The 18,480-nt window shown below is 36.9% G+C and overlaps 1 protein-coding gene across 1 annotated transcript in view; it reads left to right on the top strand.

The window, feature by feature from the left end:
- The window catches only part of ptk7b (protein tyrosine kinase 7b), a 100,221-nt gene that overhangs the window by 61,280 nt on the left and 20,461 nt on the right, over nt 1-18,480 (top strand). The window contains exons 2-4 of the mRNA XM_046877261.1: nt 3,303-3,599; nt 16,773-16,875; nt 17,319-17,482. Of these exons, the coding sequence (XP_046733217.1) occupies nt 3,303-3,599; nt 16,773-16,875; nt 17,319-17,482 (564 nt within the window). The remainder of the gene's footprint in view (nt 1-3,302; nt 3,600-16,772; nt 16,876-17,318; nt 17,483-18,480) is intronic.

Genomic DNA, 18,480 nt, shown 5'->3' with positions numbered 1-18,480 from the left:
ACTGATGTAATCTACAGACTCACTTCCTTCAAGTTCAATTAAGTTTTTTTTTAAAAGACAAAATCCTGCTGTCGGAAAAGGGGTAGAGGCCTTGTGTCCAGAGACGCAAATCGTTTGAGTCGGGAGCTCCTTGGCTGAGGCTTTAATGGAATGATTTCTGCTTCAGTATTTATGTTGCATTCTCTATAACATTTGTTTTTCATCTTAACCCTGGACCTTGTAATAGAGGTTGTACATGTTTTTGTGGTGGGTTGACATGCATCTGTTTTCCTTCAGAACAGTAAGAGGAAATAAGTATTGGGACAATTGATTTTTTTGTTATTTAATACACTTTCAGTGTGTTGATCCCTTTCATTAGATTTTATTTGACTTTGTATATGTACAAACTGTACTTATTAGCGAAAGATATGTTGTCTGATTGTAGATAAACACTTGGATGGAAATGCAAGTAAACAGTATTTATAAATCCAAAGAATTCAATAAAACATTTTTTTTAACGATTTTAATGATTGAAATTGTGCCAAAGTAGTTTTACAGAAATTGATTGCACTAAACATTTGAAATTTTCAAATTAATTAATTAGTCCCTGTAAGTGTATCCCTAATGAGAAAACCAGTGGCAATGGTGGCAAGGAAACATTAAGCTAATGTGCAGAATGATTTTATTGGTTATTTGGAAGAGGATGGATATGAACACATTGTTGCTTCTGTTAGCTCCATCGGGGTTTGATACTTTGACCTCTTATAACAGATAGAGGCTCCTGCGTTTATACATCACCAGGGTTATTAGCAACTGCATCTTACTGACCCTCAAGGGGGATCTCCTTGCTTTTACATCATTCTCTCTCTCTCTCTCTCTCTCTCTCTCTCTCTCTCTCTCTTTCTTTATCTCTCTCTCTCTCTCACACACACACACACACACACACACACACACACACACACACACACACACACACATTCCTTATTGTAGACTGGTAATTGCATTCATGTGACATTTCCAGTCCATTCTGGGCACTTATTCCACTGAGACTTTCTTAAAATTTGCATATATCCTCAATTATCTATACATTTTCAATATTTATACTGTACATTCCAGTACACTTTTACACTCTAAAGGCATTACACAAAATACAATCAACAAAAATCCTTGTATCCACTGGTATGTTTATATCTATCATGTAACGTAAACCATTTAAAGTACGGTATTATAATCCAAGGAAATGGGCTTGTGGTTAGAACAAATTCTTATAGACTGAGGTGGTTTTTCTGTATTAATGCACTGATTTGCCTTTCATGAGTTTTAGGAACCTGCTTTTTTTATAAGCAAAATATGGTTTGGGAATATGTACAGTGAAGCAAAAAGATAATTCAGTTCACTGTTTTCTGAAAATAAGGTTTGCACAGTGTGGCACATAAGTAATATGTGCATGTATGAGTATGAAAGGTAGTAAACTGATATATAAAAAATCTAATAAGAATTCATCATTGTTGTCTTCAGTGTTGCCCTTTAGATTGCCCTTTTATTTGAACAATTGGAACAGTCATTAACACATTAACAATCTCTAAAAGAGAAACAGTCTATAAAACAGTGGTTATTGGACTTTGGCTCAGAAGGTCACAAGTTCAAATCTCAGCACCACCAAGCTGCCACTGCTGGGCTCTTGAACAAGGCCCTTAACCCTCACTTGTTCAGTTGTAGGTCGCACTGAATAGGGGCCTCTGCCAAATACCGTAAATGTATCATCACTGACTCTGGGTTGTAAGGTACATGTTGCTGCATGTCCATGTTTGTATAAGTAAAAGTATTTAAAACTATGTTTTATGCTTGGCAAATTACCATATATCATTTTAAAGTAATAAAACCAACCTGTTTTCTTTCACACTCTTCTTGGTGACTTTTCATCCCTATCTTTCACAGTGGCCCTCTGGTGAAATTTTGATTGAGATGGTGGTTCTGCATAGTCTGGTTCAAATAAAATAACAAAGACAGACAAACACACCCAAATACACACACACACACACACACACACACACACACACACACACACACACACACACACACACACAAACACACACAAACACACACTGTACATGCCTTACTTCCAGGTCATTTGCTGCTGTTCATCGGATTGGACACATGTCAGAACTGTCTTGCTGCTTTTCCTTAAAATGGCCAACAGCCTGCCAGTTGGATTTAATCAATGACCTTTAGGCCAATCTGTCTTTTTGGCTCCCTCTTACACATGTAGTAGGCTGCCATGTATGTCTGAGAGATGATACAAAAAGTGTGTGTTTGTGTGTGTGTGTGTGTGTGTGTGTGTGTGTGCTGGGTATATATATTATCATTTTGTGGGGCTCAGATGTCCCCATGATTTCAGCAATATTGGACAGTTTTCATCTTGTGGGAGCATTTTAGAAGTCTCTTAATAAAATTGTATTGCAGTTTAAATAGTGTTCATAGGGCTACATACTCCCTTAACCAAATTTATTTCTAAAACTTTACCCCTTTAAGTGTGAGCTTTCTTTTAATTTGGACACTGTTTTTAATATACTTTTAAAAACACTGTTTAAAAAATAATAATAATAATTTAAATTTCTATGTACAAGGTTTATTTGAATAGTAATTTCAAAAATCCAGTATGCGGCATCAACAGTTTCAACAGTCTAACCTATGATGTACAATCTTATATAATCACAAATCTGTCAGTTGATTGTCACCTTCACATTAACAGCTTATGAAAACAGACTTTAGGGCAGCTGATGCCTGTATGAATAAGTCTTTATGAAAATGTTTATACAGGATTATGCCAGTTGTCATGAAGAGCTTATGAAGGTGTTATGTATTGATCAACACCACCCTTATTTAAAAAATTGCAAAAATACCCATATGAGTAAGATTTTGACTTAGCTGCAGACAGACAGACAGATAAACTGTAAAGATTATTTATTCCAGAGGGAAATTTACTTTTACAGCAGTACAAGGAGTTAGAAGTATACTAAATGTAATTTAACGTTATAGTGAAAGAAAATAAGAAGATCCGAAAACTTGATATGCACCTTATATTTATTTAATTTCCAAAATCTTTAGCTTTTTTATGCCTCTAACCTATTACTTCCCCACATATTTACCATAATACAGTAGATTGTTCTGTTAACCAATTGGGTTTGAAATTATGCAACCTGTAATTAGCTGCAGCCTTTATGAGCACATGTATGTACTTGGCTATGTGTTTAAACAAGGCTATAAATATCTGTAATTCACTCTCTTGCTTTCTCTATTTCTCTCTCTGCTGTATTTCACAGTGCTGTGTGTGCAGTCTTTACCTCTGCACTTCTCCAAAGAGCCCCAGTCCCAGGATGCGCTGCACGGTCGCAGTGCCATGTTGCGCTGTGAGGTCAGTGAAACGATTGGCGTGAAATACTCGTGGCTGCAGGACGGTGATCCAGTGCACGACTCGGAGCGACGCTTTATGGAGAACGGAAACCTCAAATTTTCTGCGGTGGATCGCCACCTTGACACAGGCAACTTCCAATGTGTGGCCACAAGCTTGACCTCTGGAGAGGTGGCCACATCCACCAATGCCTCCTTCAACATCAAGTGTAAGTGACTATAAGCTGATGAAGGTGTTTCCAAAATGCCCTTTCTAAATTGCCTTTTCATTTGTGATTAGGGAAATTTTGTTTGCTGTCTTTATTAGCTTGGGTGATATTCTAAATCTTTTGCACAAAGGGAACTCATTTAATGTAAAAAAAAAAAAAGCAGCAGCAAAAACAATAATAATCATATTTCTCTTGACACCTTCAATACTGATTTTTAAAAATAAAGCCCCTTTAAATCTACACATTTATTAGCACATTTATCATAAAAAATTGTAATTACACATAATTGAACAGTTATTGCTGTATTCTTTGTCTGTTATATACTGAGGTTTATGCCTTGTGCACAGGGGTATTATCATGCTAGAACAGGTTTGGGTCTCCTAGTTCAAGTGGAGAGAAATTGTTATGCTACTGCATTTAAAAGCATCCTATACAAATTGTGTGCCTCCAAATTTGTGGTAACAGTTTGGGGAACAAAATCAAAACATGGTGGACTTTGTGGCTATGCTGCACAGGCCGCATTTAGAGAACCTTTCTATTTAGATGACACATTACAAGGACAAAGATTAAATTGTGTCATTTTACTATTGGTCACTTTACTATAGACTATGGGGGCAGAAATTCCAAAGAAGAAGTACAGACTAATGCATCTCCCTGTCTAAAAATAAGGCAGGCTATGCTACATTAGGTACACATTCATAAAATGTAAAAATATTTCAAGAAAAAAATGTTCTATGCTCTGATTAGTCATTTACTTTGCTACATGTGAAAGCTGACAGTTGGCAAGCTTATTATGTAGTTAGCTAGTTAGCAAGCCTGTATGGCGTCTAAGTGTTTCATGTATTTGCTGCTAACATCCTTTTCCTTATGTGCCCCAAATATTTTCTTATGTGATTTAGATGATAAACAATTTTGAGCTATCAAGGAAAATCAGAGGGAACATGTTGGAAACATTATTAGAACAAAAGACTGGTGTGTAGAAGATTTGTGTGTAGTGTGGAATCTTCTCCTTGGTCTGAGAAACCTAAGAAATAAGTCAAGATAATCTCTTTTATACCAGGGGCTTACTTTTGAACACCTCTGTGCTCCCTTATTTAATATTACATATGTCCTTTCCCAGCATTTGAAAAAATGATTTAATGTACCACCCATCTCCATTCCTCATTTCTTTGCTTTGTGCAAAAGATTGTCTGTCTCTGTCCTCAGAAAAAAAGCCTTTGTGTTTGTATTTCCATGAACAGGAATCTTGCTTGCAGCCATATAATTATTCAAGTAAACAGTGATCAATGTTTTTGCCTTTACATTTGATTTCACATGCTGTTTATTCTGTTGTACATTTTTCAAAGCACTTTTCTGCTTCAAGGTCTCATTTAGATTTGAATCAGAAACATCAGATCTCACTTATGGCTCACAAGTGACTAAAACCAAAGCTCCTTGTTCCACTCATGTGCTAAATAACAGCCTTGTTTTTTCATGGACAGATGCCCCTCTTTGTTTCCCTCTCCTGTTGGATTGATTTGACACTTTAATGTGTTGGCTGAGAAACGCTGGAGCTATTGAGTTATTTTGACGTTGTTTTATTGCTCTTGGGCTTCAAGCAAGAGAGCCTGAGAGAGGGGTAATGTTTAGTAATGACTTCTAGTAGAGCTCTTTAGATCTAAGTCCAGAAACAGTCAGGCAGCTCAACAAGAGCCAAGGACAACGGTTAAGTTTCCGAGTTTGTGTTTCTGTACTGGTTCATGTATAGGTCAATGATGTTTAAACATGCTTAATTCGTCATTTATATTTACGGGTAGATTTAGGGGATCTTGTGAAGTAGTTTATTGTTATGATTGAAAAGTTCTAATGAAGCTCACTTAATCAATTTATTATAGTTATTCAAAAATAAATCTTGTATTTCAATTTCAATTTTTTCAATTAGAGCTGGCTTGTTATAAAAATGGGTTGTCAGTATATGCAATGCATAGGCTCACCGCACCAGGGGCAGCAATGTAGTGTATTTATTCTTGTATTTACCCCACTTTTTTTGGGAGGGTAGGGGGCACCAACCATGATCCGGCATACCCCTCGGCAAATATGCAGTTGCGACCCTGTCTGTTATTTTACTTTGGGTCAGAACAGAGCAATATAATAAACTCAACCAAAATTTGCTAATAATAAAGTAATTCCTTTATTAGCAAGGTAAAAAAGTCTCATTGTTACCTTATCTTTTTTATTTGCTTTCAAGGAATGTAATTTTGTGGCATGTCTGCTAAAAATGTAAAAAATTTGAATAAGGTGAATAATTGAGGTATTGGTCTGTTAAACTAATCTGTTTGGTCCAGCCCACTTGACACTAGCCTACATAATGTGGAGCGTTATTTAAAATGATTTTAATTATCCTGCCAAAGAAAAGAAGTCATTTGTTTAGACAGCCAAAAAAGTTTGTCTCCTTTGTACCTTGAGGGATAGTGAGCCAAGTCGAGCTGAGGTAAGGTGTGAAGGAAATGTAGTACAGAACTTAAAGGGCTTTGATAAGTGAAACAGTGTTGCTATATGAGCTACATTTTCTACTGCACTACTTAGGTTAGTCCACAATAGGGCACTCATTTGTGTTTTGATTATTAAATAGAGCCCAAAGCTTTTCTTGTTAGGTTTCTTAAGGTGTTATTATGTAATTGGTGAAGCAACATGCACTCAGAAAATACAGAGTTTAAATAATTTAGAATAAATTAACCTTTATCTTATAAATGTAGAAAAGTTGAATGGGGTGAATACTTGAGGTATTGGTCTGTTAAACTAATCTGTTTGGTCCTGCCCACTTGACACTAGCCTACATAATGTGGAGCGTTATTTAAAATGATTTTGAACAGGATGACTAGTAAAACAAATGTAAGTACCGAGATTTAAGCACAAGTTGTCCTTGTTGACTTGTTTGACTGTGCAGCTTTCAGCATGGTCTTTTTCTTCAGTTTTTCTTCAAGATCTGTCTAGGCTAATACAACTATTTTGCTAGCAAAGGATTTCTATGATGTGTGCTGAGTTTGAATAAATGCTGACACAGCCCTTTGATGACATGCTTACATACTTACTTCACAGCCATTGGATGAAAGTCAGATTTGGCCACTGTACCCCATGGGGAAAATTTCTCCATTGGCAATGCAGATGAAATTTTTCATCTGTTTTAGTTTACAACTTACTAAAATAATATAAACTGTAGAAACATGAGAAAAAAAAGTTTAGAAAATGTAAAAATACCATAGTCTGTTCACAGTTATTTCTATTTAAAATGGTGGACATCACTCAAATTCCTGGATGAGAGGCCATGGAATAAAAGGCTATGCTTTAAAACAAAAAGCAGGAGGTCTATTTTTACTTTCTCACAACTTTTGTCATGTGTGTTAAAAACTGGAATAAACAACAGATTGTTTTGCATTTCTGGGGACAACAGGAAATGCAGAGAAACACATGACAAACTATGTATTGTTTTTCATATTAACACATACACAGCTATAAGCATGTTTTTTTTTGACACAGGCAAATTGTCCATCTCCAATAAATGGAGGACACTGGAAAGCACTTATAGTAGCACTGACTTGAGCATAGCGCTACGGAGACAGAAAAGTTTAAAGAACAGAACAGTGTGTGTGTCTGTGCTCCATCTGTTTGAGGCTGCCGCTAAAGCCATCCTCTCTGGCTCCCTCCATGAGCGGGGTTTGGCATCAGGCACCAGGCCGAGGCTCATTAATGGAGGGTACATGCTTTCCCGGCACTGTTTTTGAAGCGATACATCTGACCTGAAGGAACAGTCAGACTCTGTCTCTGGCAATTAATTGTGATTTATATTCGTAATAAAAACATACTCCACCACAGACAAATAGAAGCTGAGCCTGAGTGAATGCTTAAAAGCAGATGTGATGACCCATGTGCACAGAAGATCTTATAACGCAGCAGTTCTTATGAAAATATTAGTTATTTTCTTTTCAGAGTCCAGAGAAATGATATGGTTCTTTGGTCAAAGCAACAGGTGTGTGTGAGTGTGAGTGTGTGAGCATAAGTGTGTGTGAATATGTGTGGAAGAGGGAGATAGCATTTAAGCTGAAAGGGCTCATGCACCCACTCCACACAAGAGACAGCATTCTGTCAGCACACATACACACACACACACACACACACACACACACACACACACACACACACACACACACACACACACACACACACACACAAACTTACACTCTTTCACACGAACATGCAAACAGAGTCTGTTTTCAAGTAGACACGCTTGTAGAGTGTGTATAAAAACAGATTCTTGTCCCATCATTTATACAAAGCTTGAGAGGGAATAGAAAAGACACACAAACATGCACATACACAAAACATTTGAAGGTTTCCTGATATTTAGCTAAAAATGCCTAAATACACCCATAATAAACACCCATAATGCACTGAGGGCATAGAACTCTTTAGCAACATATACTAAATGCAAACGTGATGCCAGTTTTACATGTCCTTGTGTATCCTTAAACCAAAATAGAGTAAAAAAGAGTCATTTTAAAAGAGATAGCTACACATGCAGGGCTTGTCAAAAGTTTGGAAACACCTAGTCTTCATCGTTTTTGAGAGAAACATGTGTGTTCCTTTTGTTTATTTGCAACAAACTAGGTAATCTAAAGATTTAAAATGACCAAACAAATATATAAATGTACAAATGCAGAAATTTATTCTAGATTAAAAATCAGGTTTACATACTCTTGGCATCTGGACAGTTAGTTTTTCTAAACATTCAGCTGAAATACTTTGCCATGCCTTTTGCAGAATATTACAAATATATTCTTAATCTAGTTGGATAATTGTTTCTGATCCTGCTTTCCAGTTCATCCCAGAGCAGTCCAGTGACTGGGCAGGCCATTCCATGATAGATAACACCCCAGCGGCCTGTTATCTAAATATCTAAATATCGCTTACAGAGTGTGGCGTATGCTTTAGATCATTGTCTTTTTGTAGGGTGAAGTTGGTTCCAGTTAGATGCATTAGCTGCATTAATTGCATGATGTTGAAGTATTGAATGGTAGAGAAGTTAATTATAGAATAAGTTTCTAATGGTCCTTGCACTAAGACTAAGCCGTCTGCTAACACTTTTCTTCTGGTTTTTCTGACTTTCATAAGTTCTTCTGTTAGAGTCAAAATTAGACTCATCTGTTTACAGAACTTACTTTCAGACACTGTTCAATTCTTGTGTGCTTTTGCCTTTTACCTAGTTTGTTGCATATAAACAAAAGGAACATGCATTTGTCTCAAAATCCATTAAAGGCGTTCCCAAACTTTTGACAGCAGACTCTGTAAGTGCAAGTGGAGTCTTATACTCCTATCAGGAATAACATTATGACTATCTACTTAATATTGTGTTGATCCCCCTTTTGCTGCCAAAACAGTCCTGAGCCTTTGAGCATTAACAGCATTTACTCCTTCAGCAATTTGAGCTACAGGAGCTCATCTGTTGGATCAGACCACACGGGTCAGCCTTCGCTCCCCACGTACATCAATGAGTCTCGGCCGCCCATTATCCTGCCGCCAGGTCACCACTGTTCTTCCTTGGACGACTTTTGATAGATACTGACCACTGCAGACCCGAAGACCAGATTGGAGATGCTTTGACCCAGTCATCTAGCCACTACAATTTGGTCCTTGTCAAACTTGCTGAAATTCTTATGCTTGTGCGTTTTTTCTGCTTCTAACACATCAACTTTGAGGACAAATTGTTCACTTGCTGGCTAATATATTTCATCCACTAACAGGTACCATGATGAAGAGATAATCAGTGTTATTCACTTCATCTGTCATAATGTTATACCTGGTCTATATATGTATTCACGGCACTTCACTTTTTCCACATTTGATGTTACAGCCTTATTCCTAAAATTAAACACAAATTTCTACTAACAATACCCCATAATGACAACCAAAAAGAAGTGCATTTGAAATCTTTTAAGACTTATTATAAATAAAAAAGAAAATCACATCTACATAAGTATTCACAGCCTTTGCCATGACCCCTTAAAACTGAGCTCAGGTGCATCCTGATCCACTGATCATCCCTGAGATGTTTCTACAGCTTGAATGCAGTCCACCTGTGGTACATTCAGTTGATTGGACATGATTTGGAAACAACACTTGCCTGTGATCATCTGTGCAACTGTGTACAAAGAAATGGAGAAAATGTGTAATATAGTAGAACTGATGCTTTGTATTTGTGTGCATTTCTTCATCAGGGGTTTTTCACAGGTAATGTGAGATAAATGCAGCTGTGTATTGGACTATATGAACTTTTTGTATTTGTAGAAATCCCCTTGAGTGTGTAATAAATACATATTTGTTATTGTACATGTAACTAGACCCACCTTGGGAAAGTTGGAAAAACTGGACATCTGAAGAATTGAAAAAAGAGTAAGCAACATAGTGTACACACACACACACACACACACACACACACACACACACACACACACACACACGTGTGACTATGTTGCTTACTTTTTTCAATTCTTCAGATGTCCAGTTTTCATTATGCTGTTGGATCACATCTGCCAATGTGTTGTGTGTGCTAAGATGCTTTTCTGCTTACTGTGGTTATAAAAATTGTGTTACTAGAAATTTCTTAAACCAGTCTAGTCATTCTCATCTGACAACTCCTATGAGTGTTCTTTGTCAAAAAACTGCTGCGTACTCAAACTTTTTTTCCACAACTTTTATGGCGACTTTAGAGAGTGTCTTGTTTGAAAATCTTGGGCGATCAGCAGTTTGTGAAATACTCAAACCAGCATCTCTGGTACCAACAGCAGTTCTACATTTCAAGTAACAGACACTTTTCCCGTTTTTATGAATTGTGTTTCTGCCACATATTTTCTTTTGCCACACTTTCCTTCTTTGTCTCTTTCTCTCTGACTTTCTATACATACACCCACCAACCACCATACCAAAGAACAGAGACCTGGCTGTATAGAACTTCTTGCAACCAAGTACCTCCAGCTCCTGACCCTGACATCTTTACAGATTTCTTAATTATTTATTACATATTCAAGAGACTGAGGTTAAAAGATCACCAGAAAACATATATTTGCTCTCTCAAGCCTTTGAATAATTTTTAGTCATTTATTTAATTTCTGTTTGACATTAATTGGTTTTATTGTTCAGACTCTTTTAAATATTCTACATAAACACACTGGACCTTTTTCATGAACACAGTGTGGCTTTGCATTTATTAAGCATAGTGTGCAAATATGCCATAAGAACTTTGGTTGCTGAATTATACTCTCACAGAACACAAATCAGCTTTGTTAAAATGTAATTCATACAGCGCACTTTTGATAATACAAAACATAGCACTTTGTCTAGTTATAACCACTTTCTGTCTGACATTATGAATTCCAATAAACTACTGTTTAAGTGACATTCAAAATGGTTGCTATTTGACAGATAAAGCTGATTAAGTTTTTAAACTCATCTCTCTAATTGTAGTACACCTAGATATTATTTCCTGTTGCCAAAAATACAAACTACAACAAATGCAAATAAATGCTCATTGAGGCAGGACTCACATTGCCAATGCTTACACTATGAAAGATTTTAGAACCAGTGGATAGGACAGTTATTAACAGAGATGCTACTAATAAAATGGAATTATGTTATTTAATTAATTATGCACTTTCGTATGTCGGCGCCGCTAAATGCCAAAAATTAAAATGTAAATTATGTAAAACAAATGGCATCTTATAATTTACAAAACAATTAGGAGAGAAAAAAGAGGATTATGGAGTGAATAGTGGCCATTTATTAGAAATGTGCATTATTGTTTCTCATGTAAAGGCTGAAAAAATCTGAAAATTCTTTTCAAATTCTTAAATTGGTACTACGAGTATTTGTATATATAAATAGAAGCATTGACACCTAATTATATTCACACTAGTGCTCAGAAAATTTATCACAATGTTAATATATTATAATATCTTAATAATAAGTTATCTAATCAAGACAGGTTAAGTCAAGTAGGATTTTCTGTTATATAATGTGTATACACTGGAGCAAAATGTCATTTCTCCAGGTCCATGAGGCAACACAAGACTACATGAAGTGCAAATGCCCAACAGTGTGAGACAAACAATAAATATACTTTTGTCATAAAGCCAAGTCCTGCTGTAGAAATATTACAAACTGTAATGTGCAGCAGTAACACATTCATTTAAAAAAAATAGCCTGCTTTGTTTTCTAGCTTTAGTATGAGGACATTTTCTCTTTGCACCAATGTTTACTTTCACACTTCTTGATGTGCTGCCATTTCGAGTTTGCTCAGTAGGAGTGATGTGCTGTCAAGTAATGGATGATGATCCCTTAAGACTCCTCTTCACTTTCCATTACTCTGTAACTCCATCTCCTTTAGTTTATTCCTTTTTCTTTATTTACTTTCCATCTAGCTTGTCATCTCTACACACACCTAAACACAAGAAAGAGCAAATTTAAGATATAATTAGTACAGTTGCATATTTGTGGAATAGTGTTAGAATCTTACTTGCATAATCAAATAATCACGTTTTATACATCAGATGCAATAAAAAGCCAAAAACCTTGGCTCCTTTTTTCCCTTAACCATCTTCATCTCTGGAAACTAAAATCAGTTATAATGCATTCCTCATGCTCCATCACCCTTTACTTCTCACTTTTTGTCTCCCCATCATTCCCTCCCTTTCGTTTTCCCTTAGTCCTCCTCCGCTTCTGTCACACTCAGTTAACTCTGACATGCCGGGGTTTTTGTGAACAAAAGCAGGCCACATTTAGGACTGTGCACCTCTTTTTTTCAGATACAGTACTGTCCACACTCTTCTAATTCAATTATCCACAATGTCATACCAATTTTATACAGCATTTAAACAACCTCTCCTCTTTTATCCTCTCCTCTCCTCTTATCTCCTCTCCTCATCTACTCTTCTCTCCCACTGTCTCCTCTCCTACTCTCTCTCCCACTGTCTTCTCTCCCATCTCTCCTCTCTTTTCCTCTCCTACTCTCTTCTCCCATTGTCTCCTTTCCTCTCCTACTGTCTCCTCTCCTCTCCCACTGTCTTCTCTCTACTCTCTCCTGTCCCACTGTCTCCTCTCCTATTCTCCTCTCCCATTGTCTCCTTTCCTCTCCCACTGTCTCCTCTCCTCTCCCACTGTCTTCTCTCCTACTCTCTCCTCTCCCACTGTCTCCTCCTACTCTCTCCTCTCCCACTGTCTCCTTCCTACTCTCTCCTCTCCCACTGTCTCCTTTCCTGTCCCACTGTCTTATCTCCTTTCCTATTCTCTCCTCTCCCACTGTCTCCTCTCCTACTCTCTCCTCTCCCACTGTCTTTTCCCCCTTCTCTCCTCTCTTTTCCTCTCCTACTCTCTTCTACCACTGTTTCCTCTCCCACTGTTTCCTCTCCTACTCTCCTCTCCCATTGTCTCCTTTCCTCTCCCACTGTCTCCTCCTCTCCCACTGTCTTCTCTCTACTCTCTCCTCTCCCACTGTCTCCTCTCCTACTCTCTCCTCTCCCACTGTCTCCTTCCTACTCTCTCCTCTCCCACTGTCTCCTTTCCTGTCCCACTGTCTTATCTCCTTTCCTATTCTCTCCTCTCCCACTGTCTCCTCTCCTACTCTCTCCTCTCCCACTGTCTTTTCCCCCTTCTCTCCTCTCTTTTCCTCTCCTACTCTCTCTCCCACTGTTTCCTCTCCCACTGTTTCCTCTCCTACTCTCCTCTCCCATTGTCCCCTTTCCTCTCCTACTGTCTCCTCTCCTCTCCCACTGTCTTCTCTCCTACTCTCTCCTTGCCCACTGTCTCCTCTCCTACCCTCTCCTCTCCCACTGTCTTCTCTCCTACTCTCTCCTCTTCCACTGTCTCTCTCCTACTCTCTCCTCTCCCACTGTCTTCTCCCCCCTTCTCATCTTCCCTTCCCTTCCCAGTCTTTCCCTACTCCTCATCATCTGCAAGCTTCGAGCTATTATAAACTCAACTTAACTTATAAACTTTAGGCTATTAACTGAAATTAATTGCCATAGCAACTCATACCCATGGTGAAGGTAACATATTTACAGTGCATGCTCCTAGATCTTGGGCATCCATTAATCTCCTTGATCCTGATTTCAGCTAGCAGGAACCTGCCACGGTAACACTTTAGTACCGATGAGAGGCGAGTGTATGCATATGAGTTCCTTTAGAGTTATGAGTTTATAATGGAAAAGAAAGCAAGTTAGTATTCAGATGCTGGAGATGAAGCAGGAGGCACTAAAGTGTGGTTAGAATGTGCAACATAAGAAATGCATTCCTTATTTTATTTTTTCTCTCTTTTTATATGCTTCCCCTGTCAGTAAATGCTTTATTAGGAAGACTACTTCCACTGCAACTTATGCAAACTATATGTTCATGGAGCCAGCTTTGTGCAAAGGGCATTTGTCATGCTGGTAAAGGTTTGGGTCTCCTAGTTTAAGTGAAGGGGAAAATATTATTCTACCGCACCCAAAGACATTCTATACAACTGCATGCCTTCATCACATCAGTTCTGGGATTCTACTTGTCAGTCTTTTTTTCCAAATAGTATATATTCATATACACTTTTTCGTTAAATAGTCAGTCACCCTGGCACAGTTCCACACTCATACTTTTCAGGATCATCTCTCTAAAGCAGAAGTATACATTGTTTTCACAGTTCGTCTTGAAGTTGCACTCACTCTATACCGTTTTGGACAATTTCCCAAAATCCCTGTGATTTATTGTAATGTGGCAGCCCAGTGACCTCTGTGTGTGTGTGTGTGTGTGTGTGTGTGTGTGTGTGTGTGTGTGTGTGTGTGTGTGTGTATGCCTGTTTCTTCTTTACAATAGCATATTCCTTGCATGTTCAATGTACGATGAAACTGTACAGACAAGGAACATAGAGTGCTCATGCTTGACTTAACCCCTTAACTTAACAGCACCCCCAACACACACACACACAACGTAGGTCAGAAAAACCAAGAAACTGCCTAAACAGACACATCCACACACAGTAATGAGAGCTGCCTCACAGCTCTGTGCTTTTTGAACAGATGACAAAGGATGGAGAGGCGTTTGCACACAATGTCTGAACGGCTGCGTAAACAATCTAGTGCATTCATTTGAATACTATATGTGCAGCATTGCCAAAGAGCTCTTAAAGCCAGCTAATAAGACAAGACAAGACAAGATATACCTTTATTCGTCCCACAGTAGGGAAATTTACAGCTGCAAAGAAAATAAATTTGCAAATATAAAGTAGGGACATATATATATATATACAAATATAAATATAAATATTTACATCACAGTATATAAATACAAAAGAAAAAGAGATAAACTATACAGTAGTTACACTTTCAAACAAATTGCACATAGGTAATATTGCACGGTTAAGATTGTGTTATTGAACAGTTGTTATTGCACAAAACATGAAGTTAAAAAAAGCACAGTTATAAAAAACACAGTAGCAGTGTTGATTATGGTGACTGGTTCACTGGGAGCAGCTCTGATTGTACAGTCTAATAGCAGCAGGGAGGAAAGACCTTCGGTATCATTCCTTTAGAAACATAGGATGCAACAATCTGTCACTTAAGGAGCTGCTCATAGACGAAACTGTTTCATACAGGGGTGAATGTCTTTCAGCAGCAATATAATAATATAATATAATATAATATTCATCCTTAATCTAAAAAATGCTGTTTAATAGTCTGATGGGTAAAAAGCTTGCCTGGGTTCAGTATAATTTCATGTGTAAAATGCAGACGGCAGAAAAGATCTGAACGTTTAGAAGTTTTGTTTTTCTTTTTCTGCATGATGGTGGTTAGGTTTGTGAATCTAGTCAAATTCTTGTTAAAAGAAATCATGTATCATTTTTCTGTCTATTGATTTGCATTTCTGAAAGTCTCTTTTTTTGCTTTTTTTGTGTAATGCTTTTTTCTAGTGTTCCACTTTCCTTTTTTGTGTATTAATGATTCTTTTCATGAATTACTTTTCATTCCTGTGTACATCTTTTTCTGTTTGTATGTATTGCCTTTCCTTTTTTGTGAAAAACCTATTCCTTATTGTGTATTACTTTTATTTTGTGTTGCCTTAAAGAATGCAAGAAAAAATCTGAAAACTGAGTGGAGAAACATTAGTGCACTTGGGCAAATGTACTGCATTATATAATGGGCCAGTTCACTCCCATGCTGTTCTGTACATTTTATTAATAAAATGCTGATCAGGACCAGTTCACATTCACTCAGATCAAGATGACAAGAGGTTTCAAATCTATTGTTACTTGTGTCTGTATGGTTTGATTCCTGTCCAGGGAAAGATGCTTTTTTTTCAAGTGCAAAAAATACTAAATTGTTGCTTGCATATTACATGCCTGGAACTTAAACAGTTTAAGATGTGCATTTTATCCTGAATTTGTAATGTATGAGCGGAAAAGCAAGAATATTGTGTTTGAGGGCATGTGGTCATAATGCAAAAACAATAAACACAAAAAAAACAAATGCAAATCATAAAAAGTGCAATTAGAGTATGTGTAAAGAAATCAAAATGGAGATAATGGAGCTCACACAAAATCAATTCTCAAGATTTGACCAGATCATGATTTTCACATTCATGTCTCTCTGAACACCTTTAGGATAAATTGAAACATTGACCCCTGGACTCCTCAACCTCAGTATTTGACTTTACTAACACTCTTGTGGCTTAATGAGCACAAATCTCCACAAGCACACTCCAAAATGTAGTGGGATAGCTTTCCAAAAAAGTGGTGTTTAATATAACAGCATATGGGGACTAAATGTAAAATGGGATGTTCACAAAGCAGACATAAATCTTATGGTCAGGTGTCCACAAACTTTTGTCTATAAAGGGTATTATTCTAATTGCTGCTCTTTCTTTAACATATATTAGTATATATTAGTCTGGACATCATCTCGTTTTTCTGATGTTCTATTGCTGTTGATGTTCTTGTGGCTCTCCTGCAATCTTTGAGCTTTTTTCTTGGTTAGGCTTCAAATTTTTCTGTATACTTCCCACCCCTGTGTTAAACATGGATATCTAATGACTCCTTACAGCCAGATCCATTTACACACGTACACATTTTAGTGTGTGATATGTTTACGTTCCTGTAATATACGTCATCTCTCACCTCAGGGCTTGACAGCGGCCCGGTGACTCTGAAAGAACCTGCCTCTCTGCTGGAGATAGATGATGCTGAACAAATCATATTACAATGCCAGATTGATGGACACCCCAGGTGAGCCGGTGGCTTTCATATTCTTTGTCACTCTCTCTATTCTGTCTATAATATGACAATCAATGAATAATGTTCAGCGAGCATGTTAGTGTACTATTCTTCCACTAAAATATTATTAATAATGTTATGATAGTGAAAGAATGACTGTGTTCCACAGTTTCCTTTCTGTTCATTTGTCATTTTTACTTTTTTTTTTTTTTTTTTCATTTTCTTTCCACTCTTTAATTTATTTTTTTTCATCTTTAGTTTTTTCTACTTTTGTTTGTACAATATTGTCGATAATGTTATAATACTGATAAAAATGAGTTTCAGATTTGTAAAAAGAAGAAAAACATTTAATGACTGTCCGGAGTTACTATTGATTTGTCCTGTCAAATGTCCTAGGAGTATAAAGTCTGGTTTTTTTTTTTTTTAATTAATTTTTTTTTTTTTGCACCGGGCAGGCCAAACACGAAGTGGTATAAAAATGGAGTATTTCTAGCAGTTAAGGAGAAGGTTCTCACTCTGAAAAAACCTGCCCCTGGAGATTCAGGCATATACAGCTGCTGTGCCCGCAACGGAGCCGGCCAAATCTGCAGCAACTCCAACATCACACTCAATATTAAAGGTATGGATCAATCTGTGTGATTATATCTGTTTTTTATGCTGTTTGTCTAGCAATAGAAATAAAGTGCATGTTCTATGTTTTATTATAATTATAGTGAATAATGGTAGAAATACACACATATTACAGTAGTTTTAATTTGTTGTTTTCTCTGTATATTTTTAATTTGAGAATATTTTACTCCATTTCATTTTAGAAAAAAATATGTTGTTCCTCTTTACTTGAAAGAAAATACAGTAATCCCGTGTTTATCGTGGTGGTTATGCAAAACTGCCCACGATAAATGAAATACCGTGATAAACGGACGCCACCCCAAAAATACTATTTTACGTATACTGTACTGTACTGTATTAACCTTTAACTTTATTTTATAATTAAGAATTATATTTTTATTAATAAATGTAATAATTGTAACATAAAACTCCATAAAAACAATTCGCTATACGTTTTTTGGTCTATCGTGCTGTCCGCGAGAGACCGGGAAAATCAGCCAAACAAATTAGTTATGTGGAAAATGCAATTCCGCAATAAACCGGGGTAAAGCGGGGGATTACTGTACCTCTAAATTAAATAAATGACAATTTGTTGCACCAAATTATCTTTGTAAAGCTGCTTTGAGACAATGTTCATTGTTAAAAGCGATAAACAACTAAAAATGTATTGAATTTAATTTCATTGAATTGTTCCGAGTCCATAACCATAACTACACTGTTCTTGTGAAAGTTTGCAAGGAAACTCTTATTGTGTGTGCAATAATAGAGGACCCCTTTCTTCATAAAGGAGAGTGGAACACTGCCTTACATCGGCCATTAAAATTTAGTTGTCAGATATTAGTACTTTTATCTTCTGATCTATTAATAATTAATTACATGCCAACAAAAGAACTCTCTATTGCTCACGCCTGCTAGGAATGTGTTGTGTACATTTGAGTGGGGATTTGTGTGTATATGTGAGTTGACTTGTCTTTTCTGTGAAGTTGGTTTACATCATCCTAGCTCAGT

This window comes from Silurus meridionalis, chromosome 2 (assembly GCF_014805685.1).
Source record: "Silurus meridionalis isolate SWU-2019-XX chromosome 2, ASM1480568v1, whole genome shotgun sequence".
Lineage (NCBI taxonomy): Eukaryota > Metazoa > Chordata > Actinopteri > Siluriformes > Siluridae > Silurus > Silurus meridionalis.
This window is presented reverse-complemented; position numbering and strand designations above follow the sequence as displayed.